At 39.7% G+C, this 26,992-nt stretch overlaps 3 protein-coding genes and 1 pseudogene across 14 annotated transcripts in view; 2 read left to right on the top strand and 2 right to left on the bottom strand.

Annotated features, from left to right (window-relative positions):
* LOC115694238 (uncharacterized) overlaps positions 1-26,992 on the bottom strand; it is a 79,098-nt pseudogene that overhangs the window by 43,245 nt on the left and 8,861 nt on the right.
* Positions 2,381-26,992, top strand: part of LOC115694232 (disease resistance protein RPV1-like) — a 133,364-nt gene continuing 108,752 nt past the window's right edge. For 6 of the 10 annotated variants that reach the window (XM_056316828.1, XM_056316837.1, XM_056316826.1 and 3 more), the window contains exons 1-4: positions 2,381-3,447; positions 3,804-4,896; positions 5,124-5,465; positions 5,547-7,441. In XM_056316828.1, coding sequence (XP_056172803.1) covers positions 2,597-3,447; positions 3,804-4,896; positions 5,124-5,465; positions 5,547-7,364 — 4,104 coding nt within the window. In that variant the 5' untranslated portion in view covers positions 2,381-2,596 and the 3' untranslated portion in view covers positions 7,365-7,441. The other 4 variants (XM_056316862.1, XM_056316850.1, XM_056316860.1 and 1 more) reach the window with 4 other exon arrangements.
* Positions 11,990-17,710, bottom strand: LOC115662199 (lipase-like). 2 transcript variants are annotated; one of them, XM_056316970.1, is made up of 11 exons: positions 17,566-17,710; positions 17,407-17,482; positions 16,698-16,777; positions 16,516-16,581; positions 16,306-16,353; positions 16,135-16,202; positions 15,775-15,847; positions 15,523-15,684; positions 13,265-13,459; positions 12,551-12,639; positions 11,990-12,386 (listed from the first exon to the last, which is right to left on the bottom strand). In XM_056316970.1, the coding sequence occupies exons 2-11, from the start codon at positions 17,477-17,479 to the stop codon at positions 12,173-12,175; spliced, it is 1,068 nt and encodes a 355-aa protein (XP_056172945.1). In that variant the 5' UTR covers positions 17,480-17,482; positions 17,566-17,710; the 3' UTR covers positions 11,990-12,172. The 2 variants fall into 2 exon arrangements, with proteins under 2 accessions (XP_056172945.1, XP_056172947.1); XM_056316972.1 differs by lacking the exons at positions 17,407-17,482; positions 17,566-17,710 and adding an exon at positions 17,287-17,334.
* Positions 22,694-26,018, top strand: LOC115665996 (ISWI chromatin-remodeling complex ATPase CHR17-like). Of its 2 annotated transcripts, none has more exons than XM_030587800.2 (2): positions 22,694-23,099; positions 24,042-24,306. In XM_030587800.2, exons 1-2 carry the CDS (start codon positions 22,860-22,862, stop codon positions 24,240-24,242), a joined length of 441 nt encoding a protein of 146 aa, XP_030443660.2. In that variant the 5' UTR covers positions 22,694-22,859; the 3' UTR covers positions 24,243-24,306. The 2 variants fall into 2 exon arrangements, with proteins under 2 accessions (XP_030443660.2, XP_056172950.1); XM_056316975.1 differs by lacking the exon at positions 24,042-24,306 and adding an exon at positions 25,840-26,018 and having other exon boundaries at positions 22,696-23,099.

Genomic DNA, 26,992 nt, shown 5'->3' with positions numbered 1-26,992 from the left:
TTTCAGAGTTTCTACCTTGGCCCCTTGTCTAACGAAGACTTGGACTTCGAATAGTCCATGATGAGCCAGCTTTGCTCAAGAAGGAATCACACATCGACCAAAAACAAAAACAAAAAAAAAAGGAAGAAGAAGAATCACACCGATGATTCATTTTATTTGGCAATTCGTGTCTCATAGTCAAGCTTCCATAAACGAAGAGATTTCATCAAAAAGATAAAAAAAAAAATGTAACTAGATCACTCTATCAAATCCAACACTGATTCATTTATTGTCTCATTCACCCGTAAAAATCACACATCAACAAATCCATCTCCAATTTTCATGTTCATCGATAATTTCATCTTGCGATTTCCTTCGATCAAATTCTATCATATGAAAATCGAAAGTCATATAAAAACAAACTCTTAAGGTGCGTTTGTCTCCCTGAGAATTTTTTTGTTGCTGGAAAATGCTTTTAGGAAATTCAATTTTAGAGAAAGTAAACCAGAAGAATTTGATTGTGGTAAAAACAAGTCGAAAATCTCACTAAGGGCAGTTTATATCGTTAAAAGTAACATGTAATGATTAATAAACTCGAATCGATATCGTCTTTGTTTAATTTGTAGTCCATTAAAATAACAACGATTACAAAGAAATTATGATAGAAATCTGGGAAAACGATTCCTTCTTGTCAAGTCATTTTCTCTAAGCTTATTTTTTTTAGCCCATGGTAAACGTTTCCCATCGATCGAATAGTTTTATGTAATTCAAACACTAGAAAGTACGGAAAACAATTTCCCAAAAATGATCCTTCATCAAACAAACTAACCCCAAGTTAAATAAAGGAGGAAGAACGTGAGGGACAATTCCATCTTTTTTTTCTTTTTTTGGGAAAGTATTACCCTTCGGAATAAAATTGTACAAGTGTTTGCAAGCTAACGTCATTGATAGAAGTCAGATTTGAATGTCAGTAGACCATATCATTGATTCCAATGAAGAGATCCTAAGCGAACAATCATATCCCTTCATATTCTATCTTGTCTCGAAAAGGAGAGGAACAAAAGTGAAGGGCTAAAAAGAAGTTGGACGGATGAATGTTAAGGTCTCAAGAGCATAGTGAAAAAGGACAAAAGCAAAGCAAGAATCTCTTCCATACCACTTTTCTTAAAATGAGTTATAAAAGGTTTATCCGGAAGTGTTGGACTGCTTGATCAGTGTCGATCACCAGGTAGATAAAATCATGGAAACGATGGGTGCTCAAACAAGTAAAACACAGATTATCGGAATTTATGGGATGGGTGGCATCGGAAAGACGACTATTGCCAAAATCATCAACAATCAGCTTTCGCACGATTTCTAGAATTGTTTGAACAAAAGCGAAGTTGGTAAAAACGATCTCAATGGTGGAGGGATCTCCATGTAAGTTTTCTCCGTATTCCCTTTCTCCGGGGAAGACAAATATTCGGAGGAAACTTATGGGGGCCTTGAGTGGCTAAGGTAAACACCATGTCATATTCGGTTGGCCGCACTTGAGGTGACGAGGTGAAGCATTGCATAACGCTCCTTCTAGGTCAACCTGTGCTTTGCACATTATCTTTTTAACTGACGTGTCGGTCTAGTACCCCCGGTTAAGAAGACACTATGAAAAGGAATTCCTTGGGAAAAGAAGGGGCAAAATAGGAAGGAGCAATAGTGAATGATTTCTTGCCACCGAAATGCATCCTCATGTTGTTCTTTTTTTTTTTGCCTTGCGGGCTTTTTTTGACTAAAGTCTTGACGACAACGCAAAGGCACAAGATTTTCCTCGGATTTTCGCGGGACCGTTTCGCCATGAATGATCGTTGGGGTCCCCGTTGGGTTAATTACTTCCATAGTTGATTGATCAGTGGCCACCGTTTGATAGATGATTTTTTTTCTTTTGGCCAGCAGTATCTGATGAATGATTCCATCACACGAATTCAATGATTTCTAGGGATTTTCAATGATAATTTGTAAAATGACATGCTTTCACCGTTTCGCTTAACGGGTTTTGCTTAATGGCATCGTAATTACAATTGTTAGCAATATCTGGTCTTTTTTTTTCATTGATGTTGATATAAAAGATGTGCGCTTTTACTCTATAAGCATGGGCTTTTCGTCATTTGAAGTTTAACAAAATAAATCCGGGTTATTTACAAGTAATGTTAAATTGGTGGGTGTGTGCGTGTGTAGGGAGCCAAAAACGTCGAAGAAAATCTACGCGATCCGGCATAGGAACAACAACTCACATGACCAGACGGGGGAGGGGGCTGTTTTCCCCAAAATAGCCCCGACTCGTCACCCCAACCCCAAAAGTGACACTACAATTATGTGCAATTATTTACCCCGCAATTGTATTTTTCTTTTTTTAAATTGCTTCATGACGGTGGAGATAAAAGAGAAGAATTGAGATGGGAGGGGCCACTTTGGTTTTGAAAAAACCTGCATTCGTCAACTTTGACAGGCTGTAATGAAACGTTCTTATTGACCAATTCTAGCAAACTGGCCCTCAACTCTCTGCATATCTAGCCTATCCTGTCTTCTACGTTTAGTGACCCACAGAGATCTCCATTTGTAATTCTCGTACTCACTTGTGATCATGGTGGCTTCCGAACTTTTTTCATCTCTTGCGGCCCCTGTTTTTGCTGCTATGCTGTTCATTTTTTTCTTGAAGAGAAGATCGAAGGAGATCGAGGGAGGGGAGGCAAATAACAATGCAGCTGCAAACGATGGAACAGCAGGAGGCGATTCTGGCACTCACACTTCAACAGAAGTACCTGAAGTGGCTACTTCATCAGGAACAAATAAGGATGCAGCTGCAAACGATGGAACAGCAGGAGGCAATTCTGGCACTCACACTTCAACAGAAGTACCTGAAATGCCTACTTCATCAGGAGCAAATAAGGATGCAGCTGCAAACGATGGAACAGCAGGAGGCGATTCTGGTACTCACACTTCAACAGAAGTACCTGAAATGCCTCCTCCATTAGGATATGACTATGAAGTATTCTTGAGCTTCAGAGGATCAGATACTCGAGCAGGTTTTACCGACCACCTTTACACTAGACTTAAAGATGCAGGAATCCGCACATTTAAGGACGACGAAGATCTCCGCAAAGGAGAAGAGTTTGCCCCTGAACTTCTCCATGCAATTAAGCAGTCGAAGATCTTAATCCCTATCTTTTCGAAAGATTATGCCTCTAGTGTATGGTGTCTCAAGGAGGTAGTCCAAATGGTCGAGTGCAAGAATAATGGGGGACAAAAGATCATCCCTATTTTTTATGATGTTGCGCCTGCAGAGGTTCGGCACCAAACTGGGGATTATGAAAAGGCCTTTCTTTCACATGAAAGCAAGAAGCGATATGACCAAAAGACTATCGGAGACTGGAGGGCTGCTCTCCGTGCAGTTGGGGAAATAAACGGACACGACCTGCAAAGCATGCCCAACAGGTGACTGCTTTTAGCATTCCGTCTCATGTGCCTTGTATCGTTAAACTCAATGCATTTTAATTGGTTTCTTTTCTAAATTTGTGTATTAAATTGTGTGCAATTGAAGTTATACCGTAAAATCACACTAAATAATGGCACAATCTCATTTTTTGTCCCATTTCATTCCCAGCAACATTTTTTGTTAGTTTAGGTCATTCATTAACCCTAAGTGCCACTGCTAATTCATCTAAATGGAATAAATCGTTGAAGAAAGGATTTAGAATTGGTCAGTAGTTTTTAATTTGGTCTTGTCAAAACTTAGTTTGTTTCAACTCAGTTTTCTAACTCATTGCCTTTTGACCTCAAACAAACACCAGGCGAGAAGGTAAGTTCGTGCAAACATTCACGCAGAAGGTTTTCAATGAGTTGAAAAAGGCTTCTCTGCCAGTATCAGACTACTTGGTCAGTGACGATAACCAAGTGGATGAAATCATGAAAATAATAGGTGCTGGGACAAGTGAAACACAGATTATAGGAATCCACGGGATGGGTGGCATCGGAAAGACGACTATTGCCAAAATCATCTTCAATAAGCTTTCACACAATTTTGAGAATTGTTGCTTTCTTAGTGATATTCGAGAAATGTCAAAAAAATATGGCATTCAACACTTGCAGAATCAGCTCATCTCTAAAATCCTCAAAACCGAATGCATGGATATAAAAGACGTTGATGAAGGAACTCAGACAATTAAAGACAGGTTGTTGAATAAACAAGTCCTCCTTCTTCTCGATGATGTGGAAGAACGGAATCATATTAAAGCATTTGTAGGCAAGCGTGATTGGTTAGGCAAAGGGAGCAAAGTTATTCTTACTACAAGAAACGAAGATATTCTTGAGATTCCTGAAGTGAACTGCAAATATGAGCTTAGCTGTATGGATAACGATCAATCTCTTCGACTATTTAGCAAACACGCCTTCAGAAGAGATTCTCCTTTAGACGAGCATATCGACCAATCCAAAAGGGCGATAGACATTGCTGGAGGTCTTCCGCTTACTCTTGAGGTGATAGGTTCATTATTATGTGGCACTAAAAAGGAAAAGTGGAATCTCATTTTGAAGAAGTTGGAAAATGTTCCTCATGCAACAGTTCGGAGTAAGTTAAAAATAAGCTATGATGCATTAGATGTTCAGCAACAGCATATATTCCTTGATATAGCTTGTTTTCTCATTGGATATGACAAAGACATTTTGATTCATTTCTGGGATGAATCTAAATATCCGGAAGAAGCCATGCAAGTTTTGCAGAACATGTCTTTGATTAAGATTATAAAGGATAATGAAGTGTGGATGCACGACCAACTCAGAGACCTTGGAAGAGATATTGTTCATCAAAAAAGTGAGATGAAAATAGAGAAGCAAAGTAGGGTGTGGGATCCTAAAGAAGCATCAGATTTGCTGAGGATACGTAAGGTAAAATACCCCCTATAAAATTCCTAGTATTTATGGATTTTTTTTCAAATAATAAAAAGCCAGTTACTTTTTGTGTTGTTTAGCAACATTACGACTTCCTCAACCTCTATTTTTGCTCTTTTAAGATTACAGGAATGATAGTAGTGAACTTCAAGCACTAAATATAGTGGACTTGAATTAATGTGTTTCCCTTCAACTTTTTTGTGTTAAAATTTCCCTTTGGGCAGGGGAAAACAGAAGTTGAAGCTTTATGTCTCAAGTTGGACAATCAGTGGCAGTATCGCTTTACCTATAAGGGCTTTGAGAGCCTATCATATTTAAGGTTCCTTGAAGTGGGCGGTTCGATGGAAAATTTCTGTGCAGAAGAGAGGCTTCTTTGGCACGAATCGACATCAAATGTTCCTTCAGCTAATGAGAATTCAGATCTCCTTCCACAATTACGTTGGCTTTCTTGGCACGGTATTCCCCCAACATTTAAGATTGCAAATTTCTCCATGGAGAATGTGGCTATTCTTGATCTATCTCGGAGTAAGATTACGCATGATTGGCAGGGGTGGAGCCAGATGGAGGTATGTTATGTGCTAGACAACACTTATTATTCCCTCTTATGAGATTCAAAAATAATCTTTGCATGGTTTTTCTTTTCACAGGTGATGAAGAATTTGAAAGTTCTGGATCTGTCCTATTGCCGACACTTGAAGAGAACCCCCAACTTCTCTGCCCATTCAAATTTAGACCGATTGATCTTAGAGGGTTGTGCATCATTGACCGAAATTGATAGATCGATTTGTCAGTTGAAACGCTTAGTTTCCTTAGATGTAAGGAATTGTGAGAATCTTCAGAGTCTACCAGATGAGCTAGGTGGAGATCTTGCAAGCCTTAAATACCTATCTCTGAGTGGTTGCGAATCGTTGGAGAGGCTTCCGGATACGATAGGAAATTTGAAATCGCTGATTGAGCTGGACATATCCGATTGCCAATGCTTGAAGAGAACCCCCAACTTCTCTGCCCATTCAAATTTAGAACGATTGATCTTATCGAGCTGTGAATCATTAACTGAAATTGATAGGTCGATTTGTCATTTGAAAAGCCTAGTTTCCTTAGATGTAAGCGATTGTGAGAATCTTCAGAGGCTGCCAGACGAGATGGGTGGAGATCTTGCAAGCCTTGAATACCTATCTCTGTGTGGTTGCCGATGGTTGGAGAGGCTTCCAGATACTATCGGGAATTTGGAATCGTTGATTGAGTTGGATATATCCTTCACACTGATCAAAGAACTACCCGATTCCATCGGAAAATTGAAAAATTTGAAAGTAGTGAAGATGGAGTATAGTGACATAAGCAAAATACCCGATGTCTTTTGGACGATTGAGAAGCTCGAAGAAATACATGTGTCTGCTCGTGAGCGTTGCCATGTGAATATTGGCAATTGCATCTCCATAAATCAATCCTTGAGGATCTTGAGATTGGAGGATGCGGATATATGCGCGCTTCCACCGAGGCTTCCCGAAAGTCTCATCGATTTACAGCTGCGGGAGTTGTGCATGGACACGTTTCCAGATCTCTCAAACCTCACTAATTTAAAGGAACTGGATCTGGGATTTAGCGGACATGATTATGATGGGAAATCATATGGGCCCGTGGAAGATCCGATACCACGGCGGATGGGGAACTTGAGCAATCTGGAGTCTCTGGCCCTGTGCTTTGATCGTGAGACCGCCTCACCAACAGACCTAAGCCTCCCTCCTCAACTCAAGTCACTCGTACTTTGGAGACCTAAACTGCGTCACCTCCCGAGGCTTCCCCCAAGTTTATCCTCTTTACGTTTGGAAGATTGCGACTCACTTTGCTCGATGGAGGATCTATCGAATTTGAAGAATCTATCATCTCTCCGCATTTCGGGCGCTGCAATTGCAGAGGTTCCAGGCCTTGGTTGTCTGGAGGACCTAACAGATATGAAGCTTGAGAGGCTTGGACACGTGAAGATACTACCTGATCTAAGCAATTTAAACAAACTGATGAGTCTTTGTGTATGGCGTTGTTCTAATCTGGCTGAGATTCAAGGCGAACTACCACAATCTTTGGAAATATTAGAGATTTATTCCTGTGAATCTTTACGGAAGTTGCTTGATCTGTCGAGCTTGAAGGGGTTGCGAGAGGTTCGCATAAGTTATTGTTATAGTCTGGCTGAGATTCAAGGCGAACTACCACAATCTTTGGAAAAATTGAAGATTCATTACTGTAAATCTTTACGGAAGTTGCCTGATCTATCGAGCTTGAAGGGACTGCGAAAGGTTGAAATAGAGGGGTGCAAGAAATTAGATGTGGAGGGAGATGATGCCGAATCTGAATCTGAAGATGAGGGAGAGGACGACGAATCTGAATCTGAGGGAGATGATGCCGAATCTGAATCTGAAGATGAGGGAGAAGACGACGAATCTGAATCTCGGGGAGAAGACGAGGAATAAGTACACGTTGCTCTTGAAATCTTCTTGATCCACGACCACAAATTGTTCCCTCATGTTCAAACTTTAAACAACTTGAGGTAACCTATTTCATCTGACAAATAATTGTTTTCCCTTTTCTGCAATCAAATTCTTTCACAGATATGAACAGAAAAGCTTCACATGCACTTTTTTAATTTTCTTTTCACGAGTTGATGACTGAAAATCTGATGAAGGTATTAAAATTGTGATACATCCGTACAACCAGAAGGTTCTTAATTATGTTCAAATATTCATTCTCTTTTCCTTGTTTGGTTTGGCTGTTTTGGCTATATATTATTGGGATGGTTTCTCGTTGCTTTTATGTTTCCCAGCTGGAGGTATGCATCTCGATTGCATAGTTTTTATTTGATATGTGACAAATTGTTAGAGATCCTTCTTGATTTGCTGCTTCATATATTTCGAAGTTGATGGCCTCGCTTTGCTTTGGAGATAACTTTGTTATGCTGTAAACAATTAGATGGAATGTGTGCTGGAAGGTCATATAACTATGGTTCTCATCCTGGAACTTTACGGCATAATCAACTCATCATCGCAACTGTGAAGAAGACAGACATTCTATATTGATATGCTTATGTTCAGTTTATTGTCCAGAATAGGTATGCTTCTTATTGAGATTTGCAAATGTTAGGGAGAAGTTATAAAATGAAGAAAGACGAATTTCACTTGGGTAGCGGCATCAGTAGTTTGCCCAGAAAAACTTCCATCTGTGACAGGATAGAGGAACTACTCAGCTTCTCCGAGGTATCATAAATCACCTTATAGTCAAAGGCTAATATTTCAGTATTACTGGTGCGTAGGACATATGATAAGTCTCATTGGGGTCAGAAATCATGTGAATGGATTCTTGTGTGAACTCCATTATCACCTACATCTTCTAGAAATGGTTGTACCTGGGTGATTCTCTGTAATAGAAGCCCTTTCATTCACCTCAAGCTGTACTAGAGCACTCTTTTAGGGTTTAAGATTGACAGAAAGTGCTAAGGGAGACATCTCAACAACCTGCTTTTTTGCCGGTTTCTAATGTTGTTGAAAGAAATTAGAGTTTGAGAAACTTACAGAGAGCTTTCTATGCAGGGAGCTGCGGCTAATGGGGCAGCTATACATATGAAGACAAAATAAAGGAAAATGAGGATGACATATAATGTCAACTAAATTCCCTTTCACAATCTTGGGGTGGTATTCATCTGTTGAGAGACAGAAACTTGAATATTAGTGACGGAAGTCGTTGCCTATTGATGAAATTGTTAAATCTGTTAAACTCGGTTTGAAGTTTTAGTTGAATGTTTGGCCCTTTTTTCTGGATAAATCATTAGAGCGGGGCAGAGGGATTCATTGTGCAATTTGGGGCATCGCACGTAATGTTTTTGGGGTTAAAAGGGCTATTTAAGCAAACCTAATTGTTTATTAATCCATTTTGTAGGGCCATAAGAATGAATGTTGCTCTTCATTTGTATGTGTTCTCTTCATTGACAGGCAATAGAAATTGCTTATCGGTACCCAAATATTCCTTTACGAGGAAACACTAGCAGGGCACGTTGAGAAAAATTGTGTGCGCTTAAAGAGGTGTTCACAGCAGTCTTAGTTGCGCCTGCCAAAACCAATTCATGGACCTTTTGATGTGAAAATGGTGTTCAAGGTAGTCTTACTTATGAGTATGATAGGCGCTCACAAAGCAGGAAACACGAATTGTTGGAATTCAATTGAATGGGCGGTGTCATAAAGCCGACTCTCGCCAAAATTACCTACAATCAGTTTTCACATGGTTTTGAGCACTGTTGCTTTGTTTCTAACAATCATGATACTTCAGAGCTCAAGGGCATTCAGTGCTTGTAGAATCAACTCATCTCCGGTGTCCATAAATGGAAATTGACTAAAATAAGTAATGTTGATGAAGGGATCAAGACAATTAAAGGTAGGCTATCTAGTAAAAGAGTTCTCTTCCTTTTTGATGATGTTGACCAGACGAAACAATTGAATGCGCTCGGGGAAATATCTATGATGTTCAGGTATTACTGAATTCTTCAACGCTAAATATCAAGTGCTGAAGGATCTCAAAATTCTTAGTGCTTCACAATGTTCATTATTGAAGATAATCTCTTCCATTGGTCACTTGACATCTCTATCGAGGCTATCTTTCAAAAGCACCATAATTACACAACTTCCCATGTTGATTGGAGCTCTTACAATCCTTGAATACTTGTCCTCAAAAGAATGTGAATGTATAGAGAGGCTTCCAGACTCGATTGGCAATCTGCGATCACTACTTGAGTTCGATATTTCCTAAGCGTGCATTAAAGAGCTACCTGACTCAATAGGAAACATGAAAAGTTTGAAAGTAGTGAGGATGAACAATTGTTTTATTGGAAAGATACCTAGTGCCTTATGGTTGTTGTAAAAGCTAGAAGAAACAGACGCAGCACATGGTGAAAGCTTGCGACTGGAAATTCCAAATGACATTTGCAAAAATTCGTCTTTGAGGATCCTAAAATTGACACTGACTGAAACATACCAAGTACCAAAGCTTCCAGAAAGTCTCGTTAGTTTGCACATTAATACATCGACGACGATATTTCCAGGTTTCTCAAACCTTACAAGTTTAAATAATTTGTATCTGGCCATTCGACCAGATGCTTACCCCATAGACAATTGTCAACTTGTGGAAGATACTATGCCACGGTACATTTTGAGATTAAATAAATTGGAGTCTTTAACATTGTCATCTGCTGTTGTAACCACCTTATATGTCTACTGTTGTAACCGCCTTATCAATAGATATTGGTCAGCTTTTTCAACTCAAAAGACTAGAACACTGATGTGCTAATTTGTTGTGCCTCCCAAGGCTTCCCTCGAAGTTTATCTTATTTATGTGTTGAATCTTGCCAGTGGATGAGAATAGCAATGCATCTCTCAAATTTGAAGAGACTGTCAGAACTAAGAATAGAGAACTCTACAGCATTAGAGATTCAAGGCCTTGACTGTTTGGAGTATCTACCAATTCCGAAGCTCTTCAATCTTGAAAAAGGGAGAGAGTTTCCCTAATCCGACTCATTGGCAGAAGTAGAAGTTAGTTACACTAGATTATTGTAGTAATGTGGACTTTGCTTGTCGCAAACTACCAGAATCTCTGGAAGAATTGTTGATTGAAGGCCCTGCCATCCTTAATGTAAGTTGATTGAGTAGAAACACTTTGCAGAGAGGGGATAACATGCGTGAGACCTGACTGTTTTAACTTGAAGAGGTTCAAATGATGCGGGGCCTGGCATTGCTTAGGAGATTCGGCCATTTCTTGAAAAATTGAGAAGACATGCTCTACGGGGGAGTGCATTTTCCAATAAGAAGTGCATGCGTTTCTTGAAAGGTCTTGCACTTACAACCAGATTTGTTGTCAAGGAAGCTTGGAAACTTAAGCAAATTGCTTATTGCCCTACGTCATTCTAGCAGATATTCGTTATTGTCTTTCCCGGAATTGTATTCTTTATACTAAATTAGAATCATAATTTGCCAAATTGACTTGAAACTTGTACACTTGTACAGTTAATTGATGGCCGTTTTTGCGACCACTTTCTACCTTTAAGATGGATGGCTATAAACTGCTCATGAAATGGGACGATGGTTTCTTTTGATCTATTTCATGAGTTCGATTTGGTTTAGATATATTTCCTGTTGATGGTTTTGGTTGGCGAATTAAGTTTTCAGTAAAAGACGAGTCAAATTGATGCCAGTTTACCATAGTCAAGTGCATTAATTTTGTCAATTTACATGTTGGTCTTTTATGTGAGATCATCGGAACTTATTGGGTTGTACTTTAAATTTGAAGCTGATATCCATGCCTTGTAAATATTAACTTTGTTACACCTTAAACAATGAAGGATATTTTCAAATGTATAGCCTTTAATCGGTAATAGAAGCTCTGCCATTCGCCTTTTGGTTATCCTAGGGATGGAGCTTTAGGTTTCAACATTGATAAGGAGAGCCGCTCCCGACAAAGGTCCTATATGACCGTCTAAGCTTTTTCTCTCAGTAACAAGTAAGAAAAATTTACAGGGTCTTTTTGTGCAGGTTAGTTGTGCCTGTGGCTAACTCAGTTAATATACCTTTTCCAACGCTTTGATGTTGTACTTTGATTTTTCTCATAATGTACAAACTCTTATCTTATCATATGTTGTCAAGGAATTAGTTGGTCTCTTGCACATTGTGCTTTGAATGGTCATGATGAGCAATATATCCGTTAAAATGACAAAGGAAATTTAGTTTTTCAGGTTTCCACTAATGTTTTTTTTTTTTTTGGTAACCTAGGGAACCCCCGTTCCACTAATGTTAATTCTTATATATCGGAAAAAAGAAGGTAAAAGCTTACAACTCTCGTTCCAAAGGCAGATCAGTGTTACAAGTCAAAGCCAAGATGATATAAGCCGTTTACCTCCTAAAAGTTGAGATTTAGCAAAGGTTGCCAGTGGAACTGATGCGGGACGAGGTCATCATCGATTTCCAAGATGGCTTGATCATAACCCCCTGCCAGGAAAGAGTTGAAGTACTTGTGCCAAGAAGTCTATTGTGACAATGTCCCTATAGCAAAAGGTAAGGTCACGGAGTTGTATTTACAAGGATGACACATTCAACTTTGTGCTATTTACATTCAGAGTGAATTTGAGTAGAGCTCTTATGCTTGTGATGGATATGGACAACAGATCGATGGAATGCATTTCATAACCGTCATCACAGCGGTCACTGATGATCTTTGAGGAAAAAGGTGTTGACCCACGAGCATTTTAACTAAAGTTGCTCTTGGCATCAGAGTCTGAAGGTAGCCTCAATGCAGAAGCAGAAAGATTCCTGGAAACAATAAGATTTCCTTTGACATCTTCACCTCCATATTCCTTCAATCGTGCGTCCATGACGATTTTGCACGATCCCCATGTCTCAGCCATTAATCCCACACCATAGTAAACTAAATGGTCCGTAAGGCTGTTACCAGTTACCGATCTGCAGAGACGCACTCTCATCAGTTGTCCACATATATTCCGGGCAACAAAGGACCAACATTCTCTAGAACAAGCTGGTCTGTCACACGACTTGTTGCGTCTAGCATGACAAATCCACAAACAAATTGCTAGAACAAGTAGCTACGACTGAAACAACATCATTACCTGCTGCATGATGGATCTTCTCCAGAGCTATCACAAACTTTCTCAACCTGATAAACCAGACTACCAAATCCTATATTATATAGCCATACCTACAACAAAGGGAACATTCTAATTACATGTGAACACTGACATAGAAAAGATTATGATTAGTCACCACAGAAGCTGGTGGAATCAGATCATTTTCACATTATCTCACATCAATATGTTTATCCGTAGCTGTCATTGAGCTAGTCGCCAATAATTATAAGCATTAGTGGATGTTGACATACAATAATGAAAATGCGTATAATTGCACAGAGCCTCAGACGCCTAAGACTAGGTTAAGACAGCCATCACAGAGAGAGAGAGAGAGAGAGAGAGAGAGAGAGAGAGCGGTTAAGACTAGCTTATCAGCCATCGAAGAGAGAGAAAGAGTATATAGCAGACACTATGATGCGTCTTAAACTTTGGAATTGGTATGAAAAAACTAATGATGGCTCGTGCAGGAATGAGAGTTACTCAAACATTTCTGAAAAGTCAAGAGTACTACAAACTATCCTGCTTTGCTAAGAAGATAAAAACAAGACAGTTATATTTCATACGTTGAAAAAAGAGAGTAAATACATTGTTGGAATAAATGAGACTTCACCAGGAAGATAGGTTGAAAGAAATGCAAAGCAAACGTCAAATTCAGTCAGCCACAATTCCCCGTAATTTATATGATCAAAGCCTTACCTCTCTAGGGAAGTGATGGTAAGTCTTCTGTGGGAACCGAGAATAGTACGGAGGCAAATGAGGCACAATATCATGTCCATTAGTAATACGTATCGTATTTGGCACGCGGTCACTGTAGTAAGACGCAAACACTGCATTGCCAATACGAGGTTGTCCAAATGTTAAAACCTGAACATTCCGTGCTTCATGATTGACCTGAAAATAAAGTGTTCCCCATTTATACAAGTAAATCAAGTGAATGTGCTGGTCTTAAAAAAACCGCTTCAGCACACATATTAGACAGCCAAATAACTTGAATGTTAATACATCAATGACCCTTTCAGGACCAAAAGAGAAACACTATGCACCAATAATCATATATCGCATTTCACATACAATGGTGAACAATAGAACAGCCCTTTCTCTCCATGAAGGCTGAAGGTCTAGCGTTACTCTTTCAAGATCCCATCCATAATTTTCCCAACACCAAACCCCACACCCACAATAAAACCAACCCCACCCCCACCCCCAAGAAAAGGTGTTAATAATATGAAATAGTGGGATTGGTGGTGAATTTACAAACGAGGCGCATTTAAATGCTGCCACAAGAAGCAATTGGATGTTGGTGGCATGAGTCACATCCTGCTAATGACATAAACAAAAAAATTCCAGGTTCATGGTGAAAATGCCCCTTGAACTCCAAAACTTACTGACATAAATAGCAAAGGAGAAACTAAAACGGCATTTGGTAAAACATCCTTTGTGAAGCTACTTTGGCCCAAGTAGTGTTGGGAATTTTCTTTTTCATTAAAAAAAAAAACGTACCCTACCCTTTGCCGGAGCCGGTGAAGGGCTATGGCCGCCGGCGAGCTAGATCTGGCGCCGGCAGCTGTTGCCCAAGGTCAGGCAACCCCTGGTGAGCCAGATCTGCCACCGCCAGCCGTCGCCCAAGGCTGGGCGACCCTCAACGAGGGTCGCGCGACCACCCAGGCACCGCCGGCCTGGGTTGTGCAACCTTGCTGGCCCAATCCGGTGTCAGCCACCCTCCCTCGCCGGCCACCCTCACGCAAAAGATGAATAGTAATAAGAGGGGCAAAACCGGAATAAGCCAGAATAAGTGAGGGTAATTTGGGGGAAAAAAATTGGATTTAGCATTTGGCAAATGCTGACTTCCGGCCGAAAGCCCGTTGGGAATGCTTGCCAAACGATTCAGCATTTCCCCACCGAAAGCCCCTTCCCAAAGCTGAACCAAACACCCCCTAAATCAAAAAAAGGGCCACGACACATGGGCATGCTGTCACAATCGACTAAGAACAATTTTCAGCAAGAAATCAAAAAAAGTAAACTTTTAAATCATTTGTGTTAGGACAAGATGTTATACTTGCTACTAATACTTTGAGAAATGGTATACTCTAAAGTTTATGCAACCTATGATCCTATCAGAGTCCACATGAAAGTTTGACTCTCAAAAAATGACCACTTGTCATGGAGAGAGAATCCATGGAAAACGAAATTTGGGGTGGGTACCATTTCTGGTACCAGTTCTGCAACAGGTGCCTGGAAAAGTACACTGGACCACTCTATTTAATAAAGCTGAGACGAAAAGAATAATTTAGACACCTTAGAATTGGCTCCAGCCTACAAAATATCTGGTCCAGTAGTCCAATTGAAGAGAAGCTGCTTCATTTGATTAGACAGAGACAGACAGAAACAGCGCATAAAACACAAATTTAGGATCGATATATAATCTATCTTAAACTGCATTGGCACTTTAAGATTACATGACATAAAATTTGAGCTTCAAGTGCCTTAAAAAAGTTATATGTCTGGACCATAAACATATCAACGATCCCATAAAGTTTCCAGCAAGTAAACTTTGTAATGGATAGTCGATGTCTTTACCCACTACATTTAAGTATTCAACCAACTCGAAGCTCCAAAGCTTAACATGTACGACTCAATTCACACAACTAGATACTTCAATCATTGGTGGTTCACGTAAAGTGCTGTTTGCACCCCATTCTGCTTATGTTCTGTGAGTTGATTTACCAAAAACGTAAGAAAAGAAGATGCTATGTATGAAGAATTGTAAATATACATATGAGAGCCATAGAAAGTTCAAGATCCACATAAAGAGCCTAGACTCTTCAAGGTAGAGTTGGCAGAGAAATCCAGATAACTCTCAACAAACCAAAACTGAATAGTTTGAAGAACACGATAGAAAAGAAACCAATGAAATTCACAAGTCCCAGCCATAACAATTTTTCAATTTATCTTACCACAAGATCAAGTCCACAAAAGGATGCCATAGCCCCTCCCATAGAATGCCCTGTCACCATGACGTTGATGTCTCCATATAGATCCTTGGCTCTTATAACAGCATCCAAAATACCAGGTCGAATTGTCGTATTGTGATAAGCATAATAAAATCCACGATGAACCTAAGCAACGATTAATAGAGTAAGACTGTAACTTAATCCAAATCAGAAGTATCCACAAGTTGCAAGAGGCTTATCATCTCTAGAACTCACCATGGCACCAGGCATGCCAGGGTAGTTTATGTCATGCTGTTTCCAATAGAGATCTTCAACCCAATTCTGTATGCTGTAGACACAAATAGAAGTAATCACTAACTGAAAAGCTCGAAAGATAAAGACACGTGAGAGAAATTTTCACTGAAGAAAATTAGTGAAGTACGTAATCTCCTCATGACTCCATCTAAAATTACACGAAAGTTACATGATTCACCCTTTTTCCCTTCATATGGACAGCAGACCCATTTGCCTCGTGTACACATTCACCGAGGCTGCTCTTCTTAGCTTAAATTTTCATCAAGTCCTTTGCATGTCAATTTAAGGGGAAGAATTGCTAAAGTTAACATGCATGCATACCTATGTTCTTGAGTACCTCTGAAAGCTATAACCACAGCATTAAGGTCCTTGGCGACCCCAACATATGCCTACAGGTGGTTTAGAAATAGAGACAAACAATTAGATGCAATTCAAACATAGAGGCATCACAAGCATCGCAAATTGGTGGGCACTGTAAAACAAATTATATACCTGTAAGCAGTGCTGAACGTCAACTATCAGTTCGATAACTTCAAACCCCTGCTTTCAGATCAAAACACATTATCAACCAGTTCAGAAGCTCATATAACAGTGCAGCATATGCCCACAAAATGTCATCTCAAGAATTGGCTATCTAGTACTAAGGATCCATTCTTCACAAGACCTTAGCAACAATGTCATATTAATAAGTAGTCAAATTACCTTGGTCTTTCCATCACATCTAGGACATGTCCAACTAAAAAGTTCTGTCAAATCTGACATGTAAACCTGAAATAAAAAGCTTTGCATTAAATTACAATTTTATTGTATTGAAATGGGGAAACCTAATGAGTAACAACAACAAGCTCTAGGTAAATGTGAAACTTTTCTTAAAGACCACTTACGGCAGATGCATACTCCACCAATATCGTGGCAAGAGTGTGATTGTAAATAGCTTTATGAGCCTTGGACCTCACTCCAAGTTCTGCATTTACCGGTTGAGAAAATTTCAGATTGATAATGCGGTCACAAGCTCATTCAATTACAAGCAATGAAGCAAATTTCTTATGTCTCTTGCAAGCTATTTCAACAAATCAAGAGAGGGGAACACTTCAAGGAAACATCAACTCAAGACAATATTTCAGTATATTTCCACTGTCCTTCTTCGTGAACCGAAAGCACTATGTACACAGTGCAATGCAAAGAAAGGGGAATATGTGAACAACATAGCGCGTCACTTTCCAATAAAGCTACTCCACAAAAACCTACAGGCAAACAGTCCATTACTCAACAAAACAAACCAAACACAACACAACGCCCGTCGGTTATATGCTCCAAAAACATCCAATTGTACACCAGAGGGCATCATACAGCTATAGTTTGCCCCATTCAATCAGGCACTACAGCTCCACGACACAGTCTACGATTTCCCCTGAAACGCCTAATCCGCCCAAATTCACGATACAAATCTCACTGTCCAAGCTCGAAACCGACCTACTCAATACCAGAGCCTCGTCCAATCCCACCTCATCACAATCAAAACTCCCAAATCCGAATCGAGTCAGAGGATCAGAGCAGCAGTTAACCGATGCCACGAACGCGAATTGCGATTACCTCTTGCCCCGCTCGCGGCAACCAAGCACGTCAGAACTACCACCGGCCTCAACCACGACCCGTTCCGCTCCATTTCCTGCAAGAGAAAAACCGGGATCGAACATCGTCCTCGAGACGAAACACGAAACCACACCAGCCAAAAACTCAAATCTCTGTTACCTTTCATGTACGCAAAACGCTTTGCGCGCAATCGAACGGCGCGATCGCCCGTCGATATGGAAAGAGAGAGAGAGAGAGAGAGAGAGATCGAATTCAATCTCGATTCTGGTCTCGCGGGTCCGTGGACGCTTTTATGGCGATTGAAAGCTACGGCGACTCGGGGGCAAAGGAAATGAGGGGGACGACGGACTTACGGATCTTTCCTGATTTGCCCTCGAGGTCTTCTTCTGCAGCCGGGGCATATTCGGCGTCAGATTCGGTGATTTCGTCGCTCGCGCGAGGGCAGTGAAGGAAGTTCGGCTGAAATCGGGACGTTGGGAAAGACTGCGCGGCGATTTTCTTCTCCGTTGTATTTTAAAGCCCCGAGAGGATGAGGCGTGCCTTACGGACAAATGTGGGGTTTCTATCTTCCGTGTTTTGGAGCTTCCCATGATGCCTCCACATCAGCACTTTGACTCGGCTTGGTTCAAAGTAGAATTCCAAAAAATACACTAAAATTACATGAAAATGCGAGCACTACTTCTGTAAAAAAATTTCGAATCCAAGCTCCGATCGATCTAATAACTTGACTTATTCAAAATTGAGAAAAATGTAATTAAATTCGAGTATCTGACAAGTGGAGCTTAATCGTGAATCATGGAACAACGTTCGAGGATGCGACTTGCTATCGCGTATCGATACTTGAATGATGTCGGTGTACTTATGTTGAACTAAATACTGTAGTTTATGTTCTCAAAAACAAGCCTGCTTATAGAATCCTGAGTCGAGCCGTTTTGTCTAAAATATATAAACTATTTATAATGTGGATACATTTGGAACCGATCGCTCCTTAAAAATCACGACTTTGTCGTTTTATAATTGCTCGATTGAATATGTGACTTGTACGAACATTGGGATTAAATACTAATATTAAATAAAATGAGTTTGTAACCTCGGACAAAATATATGATCATCAAAAGCAAATTTGTAGGAGTCGAAAAGTCTTTTTCTCTCCCTCTCTCTTCTTTCATTGTCTCCTTCAACCTTTAGTCATGGGACGAGGGTTTGAGCTAGTCTCACCCTCCCCATCTACCGTTGATTTAAATTGTGTTTTATTGTTCTTTTCTTATTTTTCTTCTTTCCCAATTTAAATCCGAGAGCTCTCTTCTTCCGATTTGGTTCCAAATGTGAGAGTTTGAACTTTCCCAATCTAGTTCTAGATTTAGGAGCTATCATCTCTCGATATAGGTTTGGGAGTTTAATAAATATGCTTTTGGAAATTCGATACCCCTCTGCTCTATTCGTATATAGGTTCTCTCTCCGGCTTCAATGGGATCACAAGAGTTTGGCGTCTCAATGAACCACGAAAATTTGCTCTTCCAGGCGTTAGATATGTGTTTGTTGAACTTGTTTTGGTTATCTCCGTGCAATGATGGTGTAAAGAAAGCTGAATCTAGGTGCGCGCCGTCAACTGGTAATGTTGTAATTATTGGAGAAGAAATTTTCGGTTTGTGCTCATTACCGGCGAAGATACGACATCTAGCTATCGGTTGCTGATTATTTTGCTTGACAGATCCAATCTTGCGGAACAAGTGTGTATTTAATTCTGTCGACGCTCCATTGATCCTCTTTATTTTCTTGTTTTGGCTTTGTGTGACAATATTATGGGTTTCTTTATCATGAAGTTTTCGTACTTTTCATGTATCCTTTTAAGCAATATTTTCCTTTGACTAAAACAAAAAAACATCGGACGAAAAGTCAGGAATTTACATTTTAAGAAGGCAAAGAGTGTGAATAAATTTATTTTTTTTATTTCACATTTAGCTCACTAATAATGTAAATAAGAAAGTAATGCGTGGTACGTGCCATATCCGGTGGCTCTTGCAAGTTTATATTGGTAGTGGAATATTTATAAAACTACAGTGAAATTAATTCACAAAAAAAGCAGATGTTACAAGCCTACATTTGTTTTTCAGAAAAAATGATTTGAAAAATAATTTCTTTAAAATATTATTTATTTTACTTGAAATAATTATTTAATTGAAAATGTTTTTGTTATTGACGAAAATTAACGTTTAAATATTTTCATGGATAATGATAATATTTTTTGTTCAATTATTTTTATAAGCGATACAAGCGATAATTTTTAGGAAAATATATTCTAAATCATTCATCGCAAATCAAACGAAGATTTAAGAAAAAAGTGAGATTCGAGAAAAATTATTGCGAAGAGTAAGACATCGTTTGTTTCGTGGAAAATATTGCGTTTCTAGAAAATGTTTTCCAGGAAGCCATTTTCCTAGAAAATGATATAATTTTCCGGTGTTCGATTGAAATCTAAAAAAGTCTAGAAAATGATACAATTTTTCGGTGTTCGACTGAAAACTGAAAAAGTTTCGGAAAATATTTTCCATTGTTTGGTATAAAAAAGATTTTCGTCCTTACACTACTTTTAATAAATTTTTAATTTTTTTCTTTTTCTTTTTTTTCCTTCTTCCTCGGCTGCCGCCGTGACCGACGACCGGCCGGAGAAGAAGATAGAAAAGAGAAAGAAAAAGAACAAAGAAAAAAATAAAAATATAATAAAAAATTAGAATTCCTCTGATGCCTCCACATCAGCACTTTGACTCGGCTTGGTTCAAAGTAGAATTCCAAAAGATGCACGTAAAATTGGTGTTAATATTCGTGGAGGTTTATGAAAATGTAAGTGCTACTTCCATCAAATGTTTTCGAATTCAAGATCCGATCGATCTAATAACTCGACTTATTCAAAATTGAGAAGAATGTAATTAAACTCGAGTGACTAGCGGGTGGAGCTTAATCATGAATCATGGAACAAAGTTCGAGGATGCAACTTACTATTGCGTATCGATACTTGAATATTCTTGGTGTACTTATGTCGAACTAGATACAATAGTTTCTATTTTTGAAAACAAATCTACTTATAGAATTTTGAGTCGAGAAGTTTTTGTCTAAAATAAACAAACTATATATAACATGATTACGTTTGGAACCTATCGCTGCCTTAAAAATCATGACTTTGTTGTCTTACAATTGCTCGATTGAATATACGACTTGTACGAACATCGGGATTGTATACTTTACATATAAAAAGAATATCTCCCCCTTTCAAAATCGGACATGAAAGTTTCCTTTCGTCCGGCTCAAGTAATTACACCAAATAAAGAAGGGGGTTTTCTCTTTCAAATTTTCGAAAAACTTCCAAAAATCTACTCCTTCCTCGAGTAAGCAGTGAAGAACCAAGCAAAGTTTCATTGATTCATTCTTATTTTCATTTTATTTAGATTTTTTGAATTCTTTGTTCGATTATGAATTACTACATAAATGAAATTTGAAATTCTTGAGCAGTCTACTTCCCTTTGAACAATCCATTGGGCTGTAATTCCTAAGGGATTTACTTTTCTATGTATCATTCCATTCCATCTTTTAGGTCCCGACATCACCTCGACGGTTATGCTACAATGTACTAAAAGTCTATATGCGATGGATAGACTCTTGCAAGCATGAGGTATTTGCTACCTGAACATAAACATAATTTCATTTCCTTCTAAAAGAAATTGATGATTAATTTCACAAAATGAAGAAGTCTTTTGGTCCAACTAAAAATGACTATTTCTTTTTTACTGAATCGATCATAGACCAATCCCCTTGGAATAGTTCATACACCCATAATTCTGAGCTTCACGTTACTCCTTTCATGAGACATGCCAAATCTCGGGCATCCCAATTCGGTTGACTGGAATGATTGTTTCTCATTTCAAATTTGTAGAATTAGAATTTCGATCAATAAAATGAGTTTGTAAACTCAGACAAAAAGTCACGAATGTACATATTAAGAAGGCAAAGAGTGTGAATGAAATTTTTATTTTGTATTTATTTCACATTCAACTCGGACTAATTATATAAATAAGAACATAATGCGTGGTCGTGCCATATTCGGTGGCTCTTGCAAGTTTATATCGGTAGTGGAATATTTATAAAACTACAGTGAAATTAATTCACAAAATAAGTGGAAGTTATAAGACTATTTGTTTATAAGAAAAACGAATGATTTGAAAAATAATTTCTTAAAAATAATCATTTATATTACTCGGATAATTGCTTAATCGAAAATATTTTTGTTATCGACGATAATTAATGCTTAAATATTTTCGTGGATAATGATAATATTTTCCATTAATTTATTTTTGTAAGCAATACAAATAATAATTTTAAAAAAAATCATTTTTCAAATAATTCATCACAAATCAAATGAAGCTTGAAGAAAAAAGTGAGATTTGAGAAAAATTATTGCGGAGCAAAATGATCAATTTTGTAGAGACTAATCTTCAAATCATTTCCTTCATATGTAGTATAGATAAATCGATTGCTCAATTGACTTAGCTCAAACTTTATAAGTACGAAACTAATTTATACACCAAATCCTTTTTTTTTTCATCAGCCTCATACACTTCACATTCACTTTATGAAGAAAATTCGCAGCCCACCTTCAAACATGGTGACCCAATCATAAAGGGGTCGCATAGTCTTTCGTGAGCTCATAAATTCGAGTCATATCCGAAACGAACTTCTAAGTTACATTTATTACCTCAACGAGAAAGACTTTCAAACTTACAATATGTCGATGAGATTTATAACAATAGACATATATTCATATGAATAGATCGACTAGTGATGAATTAAATTGCACATACTGCATCGGGTAGTAGTAGTGGTAACTACTTCTTTGTATTTTGTTTATTAAAAAAAAATCGCGACCCATCACGGCTTGGGCGGCAAGGCCAAGTCCGACCACCGCCCTGATCTTCGAGCCGCGCGGGTCCACATCCCGCACGCGAGCCGGCGCTGGCTTCACTTCCCGCGGCGGGAAACGAAAACAAGACTGGCGGGAAATTTTCGCACCCATTCGCATTACACGAAAATGAAAAAAGAAAAAGAAAAACAACACGACGACCGAAACAATAAAAAAGAAGAAAACCACCCCGAAAAGAATAATAATAATAAAAATAATGACAAAAGCGGAAAAACTATTAAAACAAAAATACGAAAAATCGCAAACCCTCCTCCCCCTCCTCGCTTCCTCCATTTTCGGACACCGTCTCCTCCTCCTCCCCTCCTCCTCCTCCTCCTCCTCCTCCTCCCTTTTTAATTTCGGATCCCCACTTCCGATTCCGATTCGGCCTCTCACGCACTCTCTCCATCTCTAGAACGAGCGGCGACGAACTCGATCGATCGACCGACCGATCCGCCGATCTCCGCCGGGGAGCAGGTCTCCAGCGCCGACGACAGCCGCCATGGCGAGGCCCTCGAAGCAGCCGGCGTCGTCCGACGAGGCCCTGTCCGACGGCTCCGAGGAGGGGGAGCCGCAGCAGCAGCAGCAGCTCAACGAGCCGGTCGACGAGGAGGACGAGGAGGAGCTCGAGGCCGTCGCCCGCTCGGCCAGCTCCGCCGACGAGGACGACGACGACGCCGCTCCTGCCGCCGGCGCGGCCGACGAGAATGGCGAGGCCGAGGAGGAGGAGGATGACGACGAGGTTCGGTTGTTTGCCTGCGTGGTTTCTGCCGGAATTTTGGTGCCGGATCTTTTCGTTTGCTTGCTAGGGTTTGCGGGGGTCGGTGCGGTATTAGGTCCCTCTGGCGTTTTGCTTCGGGAAGTGGATGTCTGCTTCGTGTTTGAATGCGAGTTTTTGAAGAAGTTTTTAGAATGAGCGTTGGATTTCGATCGAGGATGTTGAGTTAGGACACTCTGAGAGACGAGTTGCTGTTCTACTGGTCTCTCGTGATTCTTTTACTGCATTCGTTTCTGCAGATTGGCGCTTGCTGTATTGATCCTCCGCTTTACTAGCGTATTGCGCAGAATGAAGTCTAACAATGCACAAGTATATACGTATAAATACATGTTCTGTAAGGTTTACTTAGCACAAGAGTCGAAGCATCTTCGAGGTGAACTTATTTCTTGCTCTTCTTTCGGGGTGTACTATTTTCTGGTGTTACTCTCAGTTGGATGAAGAAGAGTGGAAGTTAGGAGTTTCTCTTGCTCGTAGTGTAGGCATGGTGTTCAATTTTAATATCGTGCATGCCAAAAATTACGCCTTCTTTGAGAGGAATTTCTGTTTATTTACCTTTCTTTTTCCTATTGGGTTGGTTTTGCATCTCCATGGCTAGAGGACTCGAGCAGGGCTGCAACTGTTCATGTTTCTTTGAAACTGATGACTGGGGTTTTCCCCTTTTATTTTAACATTTCTTTGTGATTAAAGCTTCATCAATCGCCTCACCATTTACAAAGTGGGAAACAATGGCAACCATAGCTCGTCTATCTTGCTTTGTTTCTGTCTTTACAAACACTACTTAAGTTGGCAAGGTGCGTCCATACGTCTGAAATATTGTTAGATACTTGTAAGAATGACCCAGTGAGGATCAGAAGCGTTGCCGCTATTTATTTATTTTTGTGTTCTTTTTCCCCATTCATTCTGCAGGAAGATAATGGAGAAACGGAAGTTAGCAAGCGTGAGAAGGCCAGGCTCCGTGAAATGCAGAAGTTGAAGAAGCAGAAGATTCAGGACATATTGGATCAGCAAAATGCCGCCATTGATGCCGATATGGTGGTGCCTTTACATTTTAAGAATGTCTCTTTCTTGCATTATTTCGAGCTCACATGTAGTGTTGATTATGACTAAGATTTTATTGTTTTTGAAATTATTTTTCTGAAACAAGAAAATGAGATTTGGATCTAACAAAAATAAGGAAATTCAATCAATCGGACAATATTCCAGGCGTAGCATTGATCCAAACTCAGTGACCAAATACAACTCGATGCCCGTCTGTTATATACTCTGAAAACATTCAATTGTACACCAGAGGGATCATATACCTATAGTTTGCCCCATTAAATCTGGCACTATAGCTCCACGACACAGTCTATGATTGCCCCCCAACCCTGAAACACCTAATCCGCCTAAATTCACAATACAAATCTCACTGTCCAAGCTCAAAGCCGACGTGCTCAATCCCAAAGCCCGTCTATTCGCACCTTCTCACAATCGAAACTCTTGATCAGAGAATCAGAGCAGTAACTGATGCCATGAATGCGAATCGCAATTACCTCTCGCCCTACTTGCGGCAATCAGGTTTGTCCAAACAACCATCACCCTCGACCATGACCTGTTCCCATATAAGATAGAGAGATCGATTTCCATATTTGACCATATTGCTCGAATTCAATCAAGACGCAGGCGGTGAGGCCAAGTCAGACCACCCCCGATCCTCGAGCCGTGGGTCCATCTCGCGTGTGAGCTGACGCTGGCTTCAATTCCCGTGGCGGGAAAGAAATTACATTTCCCCCGCTGTGACTGGTGGGAAATTTTGGCACCCACTCGCATGAACCAAAACCGAAATAAAAATAACCGCTCAAATAATAATAACAATAACAATAATAATAAAAGCGGAAGGGTATTTAAAACTAAAATACGAAAAAAAGCAAACCCTCCTCTGCTTCCTCCATTTTCGGACACCATCTCTGATCGAACGACCCCCTCCGACTCTCTCCTCCTCCCCTTTTCAATTCGGAATCGTCACTTCGGAGTCCAATTCGGCCTCTCTCTCTCTCTCTAGAACAAGCAGTGACGGTTCGATTGTTTTCTTGCACCGTTTTTTTACTGTGTTAGTTGTAATTTTGGTGCCGGATCTCTCGTTTGCTTGCTAGGGTCAGTGGGGTCGGTGCGGTTATAGGTACCTCTGGTGTTTTGCACTAGGAAGTGGATGGATGGGTGCTTCGTGTTTGAATACCGAGTTTTCGAAGAAGTTTTAGAATGACGGTCAGATTTCGATGGAGGATGATTGAGTCAAGACAAACACTCCGAGCCAAGTTGCTGCCGTTCCACTGGTCGCTCGCTTGCGATTCTGTTGCTTCCATTCGGTTCTGCAGATTGGCGCTTGCTATATTATTGATCCTCCGCTTTACCGGCGTATTTGAAACTCTGATGACTTGGGGGGTTTTCCCCCTTTTTTATTTTGACATTTCCTTTGTGATTAAAGCGCTTCATTGATCACCTCGCACCCATATACAAAAGCGGGAAACAATGGCGAACAGAGCTCGTCCATCTTCTTGCTCTGTTTCTGTCTCTACGTAAGCATGGCTTCTTACGTTGGCAAGTGCTTCCATGCGTCTGAAATGTTGTGGTTCCATACTTGTGAGTATGTGATTCAGTTGAGGATAGGAAGCGTCGCCGCTATTTATTAATTCTTGTGTTCTTTTTCCCCCCATTCATTCTGCAGGAAGATAATGGCGAAACAGAAGTTAGCGAAGCATGAGAATGGCCGGGCTTCGTGGAATGCAGAAGTTGAAGAAGCAGTCGAAGATCCCAGGAATTATTGGATCAGCAAGATGCCGCTATTGACGCTGCTGATATGGTTGCCTTTACATTTTAAGAATGACTCTTTCTTGCATTATTTCGAGCTCACATGTAGTATTGATTATGATATTAATTTTCTTTTCTTTTTCTTTTTTTGCGCTAGAGATCCAAGAGGAGTCGATATGCAATTTAATCAAAGGATGTTCCCTCCCAAGACTTATTCAAATGTCGATGGCCCAAAAAACAACATAGACTTATTCAAACATGGACATCCTTTTGGAAAAATCTCATCTTATGTTTCGAGAGTTGGGGCCTTAAAAATCGAAACATCAAAAAGGTCCAACTATACTTTGACTCAAGTAAAGTCACGTCACAACTAGCAATGGAGTTGTGTGCTACTTTTTCATAATGACTTGGCATAATGAATGACCAGGTCCGATATCCATTATTTCAATGGTGTGTATGTTTGTAAACTGCCTTCACACACGAGAACCCACTTCCGATGGTGTGCGTTGCTTCATGGACTCAGATCTTTAGCTTCTCAATTTTCCATAGAGATTCAATTGTCTCTTAAATGTTTGTTTATTCAAAAGTCTGAGAGTGCATATAGTGAGAGAGAGATAGAGTAAGACCGATCAAAAAAAAAAAATGTCTCCTAAGAAGGGTAAATTTTCTTCAAATCACTTAATAGGATAAAGAAGCATGATCTCAGAATAGGAAAAGAAACAATGCGTTGAAAGACACAACACAACGACAATTCTTTGAATTTCTACCTTTTGTCTATTTGATTAGGCAGAAGAATATATCTAGCACATCCCGTCCTTCTCTAATAGGTGGCGGGACCTGGATGAGCAAACTATTTCTGGGAGGAAACGAAAGTAAAAATTTGCTGAGGGACAAGGGCGTGAGAGCGGCAAAGGGAGACTCTGAATTTTTTACCTGATTAGGTAGCAAACTACGTCTAGATGTCAAATGCAGCTTTATGCAATTTCACCCCATCCTTGACAAATCTCTTCAACTACTTTGTGAGAAACCCCAAATGTCTGGATCATAACAAATGCTTCAAAAAAATTACT

This window comes from Syzygium oleosum, unplaced genomic scaffold (assembly GCF_021117445.2).
Source record: "Syzygium oleosum isolate NSW1041296 unplaced genomic scaffold, Sole_v2.1 Sole_v2.01, whole genome shotgun sequence".
Lineage (NCBI taxonomy): Eukaryota > Viridiplantae > Streptophyta > Magnoliopsida > Myrtales > Myrtaceae > Syzygium > Syzygium oleosum.
The sequence above is the reverse complement of the archived record's forward strand: the minus strand, read 5'-3'. Positions and strand labels throughout refer to the sequence as shown.

Coding starts and splice junctions, on each gene's coding strand:
- LOC115662199 (XM_056316970.1), bottom strand. CDS start 17,479: ATGGAGCGGAACGGGTCGTGGTTGAGGCCGGTGGTAGTTCTGACGTGC. Junction 16,778..17,406: donor TGCCGCGAGCGGGGCAAGAG/GTAATCGCAATT, acceptor CGGTAAATGCAG/AACTTGGAGTGAGGTCCAAG. Junction 16,203..16,305: donor ACGTTCAGCACTGCTTACAG/GTATATAATTTG, acceptor AACCACCTGTAG/GCATATGTTGGGGTCGCCAA.
- LOC115665996 (XM_030587800.2), top strand. CDS start 22,860: ATGGCGAGGCCCTCGAAGCAGCCGGCGTCGTCCGACGAGGCCCTGTCC. Junction 23,100..24,041: donor AGGAGGAGGATGACGACGAG/GTTCGGTTGTTT, acceptor TTCATTCTGCAG/GAAGATAATGGAGAAACGGA.